This window comes from Branchiostoma lanceolatum, chromosome 10 (genome assembly GCF_035083965.1).
Source record: "Branchiostoma lanceolatum isolate klBraLanc5 chromosome 10, klBraLanc5.hap2, whole genome shotgun sequence".
Classification (NCBI taxonomy): domain Eukaryota; kingdom Metazoa; phylum Chordata; class Leptocardii; order Amphioxiformes; family Branchiostomatidae; genus Branchiostoma; species Branchiostoma lanceolatum.
In genome coordinates, this window is record NC_089731.1 from 16,967,674 (window position 1) to 16,973,143 (window position 5,470).

Consider the following 5,470-nt stretch of genomic DNA (forward strand, 5'->3'; position numbering starts at 1 on the left):
AACTTTTATCTATCAATGTCCCTCAATTTGCCAGTTACATATATTACATTTTCGAACAGTCTTATGATTGAAATGAGTGGGGCTATAAAATATCTCAATTAATTATTCAAATTACCGTTTCATAATATCAAGCATCGCTTAATAAGCTATCTACATATCAAAAACAAATTGTGTACAGGTGTGTTGTAACGTTATATCTGTTTGTGTTGTGACCACACCACCAGCTATGGGCCCCTGGTGAATATTTGCCCCAGCTTGGCAACTGACGCGTGTTAGGTGGTACCGACTGTATGGGAGTCTTTATCATGCAATATAGCAGATTTTTTAACTTTTTCTCATCATTGTGCAAATCAGGTGGCCTAAATCTAATCATTGTGAGATTCAATACAGACCAACAGACATACCAGATATGAAGACGATCCATCTAGGCATTCTCGACTTATCGTGTTCACTAACAGACACACAGATCACGCTAGGTAAAATATAACCTTCTTGGTGAGGGTAACTAGCTTCTTTCACCATTTCCTCGTCCTCATGATTTAATGGTCACGTTTCTAGCTTTTTCAAATAGCAATTCCTATTTTGATATGTCTTGTTTTCACACAGACCGCACGTATGCGGGTGAAGCAAGCGGCCGTCACGCTCTCTGTAGCTTTATCCGCTCCCACCGCAGCTGCATGGCCCCCGGCATAGCGGTGCTGATAAGTCTGGTCGCCGTGGGACTCGCCCCTCTGACGTTCACCATGAAAGACGTAAACAATCTTCTATCTCAGATCCTGTTTTGAAACTTTTCTTTTCCTGAAACCGTCATTTTAAGTCACTGTCGAGGTCAAACTTGCTGCTGTTTCTCTCTTTTTTCCCTAACAATCGGACGTTTGTCTTTAGGAAATATCCCGACTGTCGACCACTGTTGACGCCTTGAAGCGCGACCGAGACGACATGTCCTCCACTGTTGACGACTTGAAGCGTGACCGACAAGACATGCGCCAACTGTCCACCACTGTTGACGCCTTGAAGCGCGACCAAGATGACATGCTCCAACTGTCCACCACTGTTGACGCCTTGAAGCGCGACCGAGACAACATGTCCACCACTGTTGACGCCTTGAAGCGCGATCAAGATAACATGTCCGCCACTGTTGACGCCTTGAAGCGCGATCAAGACGACATGCGCCAACTGTCCACCACTGTTGACGCCTTGAAGCGCGACCAAGACGACATCTCCACCGCTGTTGACGCCTTGAAGCGAGACCGAGACAACATGTCCACCACTGTTGACGCCTTGAAGCGCGACCAAGACGACATGTCCACCGCTGTTGACGCCTTGAAGCGAGACCGAGACAACATGTCCACCACTGTTGACGCCTTGAAGCGCGACCGAGACAACATGCGCCAACTGTCCACCACTGTTGACGCCTTGAAGCGCGACCAAGACGACATGTCCACCACTGTTGACGCCTTGAAGCGACACCGAGACAACATGTCCACCACTGTTGACGTCTTGAAGCGCGACCGAGACAACATGCGCCAACTGTCCACCACTGTTGACGCCTTGAAGCGCGACCAAGACGACATGTCCACCACTGTTGACGCCTTGAAGCGCGACCAAGACGACATGCGCCAACTGTCCACCACTGTTGACGCCTTGGTGCAGCATCTTCACAACAGTGTGATGTTATGTAAGTTGGTTTTCGGTCGTTATATGTACTGTTCTAGATGGTGTTTTGGGTCATTGTTATCAGTATAAAAAAGGAATATTTGTGGCACTGACTATCATTATTCCTTACATGATATTACAGTCAAACCTGTATTAGCGGTCACCTGGACATAGCAGCCGCCTGGCCATAGTGGTCATTTTTGTCGGTCCCTTGGATTTCTTCCATTTACATAAGCATTAAGAATTAGTCTATAGCGGTCACCTGTCCAATGTGGTCGCGCTAAGGTGATTTTTGGTGCGGCCGCAACGCCAACACTGCGCGTGGTCTGAGCCCGATCGCGGCGCGGCCGGCATACCTTGTTTACAACAGCGGCCGTAACTCCGAGCCGTGCCAGCCCACGCCTGGTTCAGTCTTTTTATTTCCGCGCCGCGTCACGAAAATGTGGACTCAACTAGGACCCTTTATGTGTTTGAATAAAGAAAACATTAAATAATTTTGTAGTTGTATTTCCAGAATGGTGTCTTTGTATTTACCTCATCAATAATTCATATGGCTGCAGGACGATTTGCATTAATGGATAAAGTAAATATTGCGGCATTGATTATAATACAATTGCATCTCTCATCAGCAATGTACTTAAAATGTGTACAGAAACATGGTGTCAAGTTTTCACATAGTCTTTTACTGTCTTGTATTAGTAATCGGTTACGCTGATATCAAATATAACTACACAACACGATGAAGAAGATATAACGATTCGTCAGTGATGGAATTCTGGAAAGTGTTCAACATCAGTAATGTCTATCCTTACGTGTGTTGTTGACCCAACCATTTTCCCAGTATTTTGTCCTGAAGGTTACACAATGAGGCGTGGAATCTGCTACAAGGCCTTCAACACAATTAAGACCTTCGGCGAAGCGGCCGTGACCTGTCATGGATACGGCGGCACCCTCGCCATGCCCCGAGACCCTGAGACCAACGCCTTCCTGATCTCCCTGTACAGGTCTGTGAGCGACGACTCTCCCTTCTGGTTCGGCCTGTACGATTCCCGCGAAGAGGGAAGCTTTCAGTGGGCGGATTTTTCTGCGCTTGGGACGTACAACTCCTGGGCTCCGGGACAACCGGACAACCTGCGTGGCAACCAAGATTGCGTTCTTTACTCGCCACTACCATCCTTTAAAGACAAGTGGGACGACGCACCATGCGACTGGCTGTATCGCTTCATATGCCAGACTATCCCAGGTACTTTTTCTAGCCCTACCATTTCCACCACACTGAGCACGCTAGACCATCATTGCTGTTGTTATAAATCCCTTCATTTGCCATGCTGCCCTGGTACTTTTTATAGTCCTACCATTTCCACCACACTAGGCACGCTAGACCATTATTGCTGCTGTTATAAACACGCCATTCCACATCTCATTCCTGCTTTTAAATTCTCCTCATTTTCTCCAGGAGGTCCATTGCAAGCAGGCGGAGCTCTCGCCGCCGCCATACAACGGCTCTCCGACCATCCGCAGTAAAACTAACCAGTAAAACGTGAAAACTGGACTTCAACGGGCCAAATGAGTGCGTTTTTTGTAAATATATTCACCAATTTGTTTACTAGAAAATAGGTTTAGAACTCAGATGAAGCTGCATTTTTCCCTTTTGCTGATTGCATGGCAGTTTATTGATTGTACAATTTTCTGATCTTATACCAATTTTCTAAATGTGTACCAGTTTTTATTGTATTATGTTATTCTGAAAGTATACTTTTTATTGTGCATTTTATCTTATTATATACTGTTTTTTTGACTGTGTAGCAGTTTTCTGATAGTATACCGTTTTTCTGACTGTATAGAAGTGATTGAATGTCATTTTTTATATTGTATAGCAATTCTCCGATTATATAAACATTTTTAGAAATGCATACCAGTTTTTTCATTGGATACCAGTTTTCTTATTCTATTAAGATTTTCTAATTGAGTACCGGTTTTCTGGTTTGATAATGTCATTGCTTTTTTGCCATAAACAGATTAAAGGGGTCCTAAAGTCCAGAGGGTGGAGCTATTTTCCGATAGATGATAATTTTAGGAAGTAAAAATTGATATTTTTTACAGTATACGATAAAGTACCCACTATTTCCGTGCGCATCAAAAAGCATACAGTATTCTACTAAATTCCCCAGGTGACCCTTTATTCTCTAATTAATTGAATTAGATAACCTCAGCCTATGGCTTCATACAATGTGCCTGACAAGGCCTGACAAAAGTTAGCTTACAAAAAGAATGTCAGGGGGGTTAAGAAAAACTCGTCTTGCTATGTGTTCTTTTATATCTTCTCAACAATTGGCCTTCTTATTGTGCTTAACCACCCTCATTTATGCCAAAAAATATTTACGATTAAAGATGTTCGTTTACGCATAGGGAATGCATGGGTAGGGTCTGCACGGGTTTAGTGAGTATGATATTGTTTTAAAAAACACACCTTGTGCAATTCACCACAAGCAGAATTCTGTACAAAGTCGTCTGATTATATATTTATTGATACATAATCTAGTGGAAAATAACACCGCCCTCTGGAGTGTAGGACTCCTTTAAGGGCATTTACAGCGAAGATTTGCCCAGCCAGACTTGAGAACTTTGCATTTTGTGCTGTACTTGAAAATTGTAAAAGGGTCACTCACGGCTCACTTAGCTTTCTATTAACAGTTGTGGGTCTAGGAATATGGAGAACTTGTAATAGTGGTGCCTTCTTTGCAATTTGAGAGACAAAATTACTTGCAAAGTCACCATCAGCCAATGTATCCGTACCAGGCTCGGTTCAGTGGGTCAATCTGGTTATTACATAATGTTCTACCGGTGTAATGATGTTATGTGCAACCACACTTTAATTCGTTATCTGTTTTTTTCTATATTCTAAAATGTATTGAAGAGTAACAGCAGTCCACTTGCGAACGGCATGGTAAGTCAGTTACAAACTGACCCTGATACATGTAGTTTCCAAGCGGAATTCATTGAATTGATGATTCTAAAATCAATTCTAAGAGACTTCTGTACCCTACAAACGATAATAATAATAATGTCCTTTCTTGGACAGAAATTAGACGTGCCATGTGTTTTTGTGCTTTCGTGTGCGGAATTGGTGCAGGCTTTACAATCACATGATACACATGTGCAATAGATAAATATTTGCTCTGCACTTGCATTTTGCATTCGCAATTTAAGATTAAACTAAATGCTTGCACAGTCTTGTTGCATCACATAACTTGTAGTAAAGTTTAGCTTGTACAATTCCAGATGTCATCAAATCCAGGGCAGCCCATATGAAAAAAGGCTTCATAGAATTAATATCCCAAATTTCAATATTAAAGATGTCAATGATATAATCTATTCTCCTCTAGTAAGTAACAAGGGTGTTCTTGACAACAATGCAGTAGTAGTTGTTACCCTAATTGAGAACAGACTTAATACAAGTTCTAAACTAGGAAGGTAGGAAGGAAGGAAGGAAGGAAGGTGTTCACCTTTAACTGATACATTTCACAAGCATACAATTCCTACAATTAGGCGGTTTTGCCAGTTTCGTATTGATTATGCAAATCAACTCCTCACTTGCATGTTATGTATCTATCTATATTTCACCTGCCTTGAATTTATATGTGTTATATGTGTAGTCTACTTAATATGGAAAAACTATGGAATTACAAAGTTTCCTAGTAAATTGCAAGTAAGCTCCTTATTTGCATAATACATATATAATTATGAATATCTCTGCTTGACTTGATCGAAATCTGTTGTTCCTTTCATCAGTTATCCTATTTGGAATATTTTG

The 5,470-nt window shown here is 42.0% G+C and overlaps 1 protein-coding gene across 1 annotated transcript; it reads left to right on the forward strand.

The window, feature by feature from the left end:
* Positions 1–609: 609 nt before the first annotated feature.
* LOC136444052 (C-type lectin domain family 4 member F-like) lies at positions 610–4,633 on the forward strand. Its single transcript, XM_066441507.1, has 4 exons — positions 610–752; positions 886–1,678; positions 2,498–2,899; positions 3,113–4,633. Exons 1-4 carry the CDS (start codon positions 678–680, stop codon positions 3,178–3,180), a joined length of 1,338 nt encoding a protein of 445 aa, XP_066297604.1. The 5' UTR covers positions 610–677; the 3' UTR covers positions 3,181–4,633.
* Positions 4,634–5,470: the final 837 nt, after the last annotated feature.

What these genes read in the sequence shown, in the direction of transcription:
- LOC136444052 (XM_066441507.1), top strand. Translation starts at nt 678, where the DNA reads ATGGCCCCCGGCATAGCGGTGCTGATAAGTCTGGTCGCCGTGGGACTC. An exon ending in TGACGTTCACCATGAAAGAC is followed by an intron (nt 753 to 885) that starts GTAAACAATCTT and finishes GTTTGTCTTTAG; the next exon opens with GAAATATCCCGACTGTCGAC. An exon ending in CATATGCCAGACTATCCCAG is followed by an intron (nt 2,900 to 3,112) that starts GTACTTTTTCTA and finishes CATTTTCTCCAG; the next exon opens with GAGGTCCATTGCAAGCAGGC.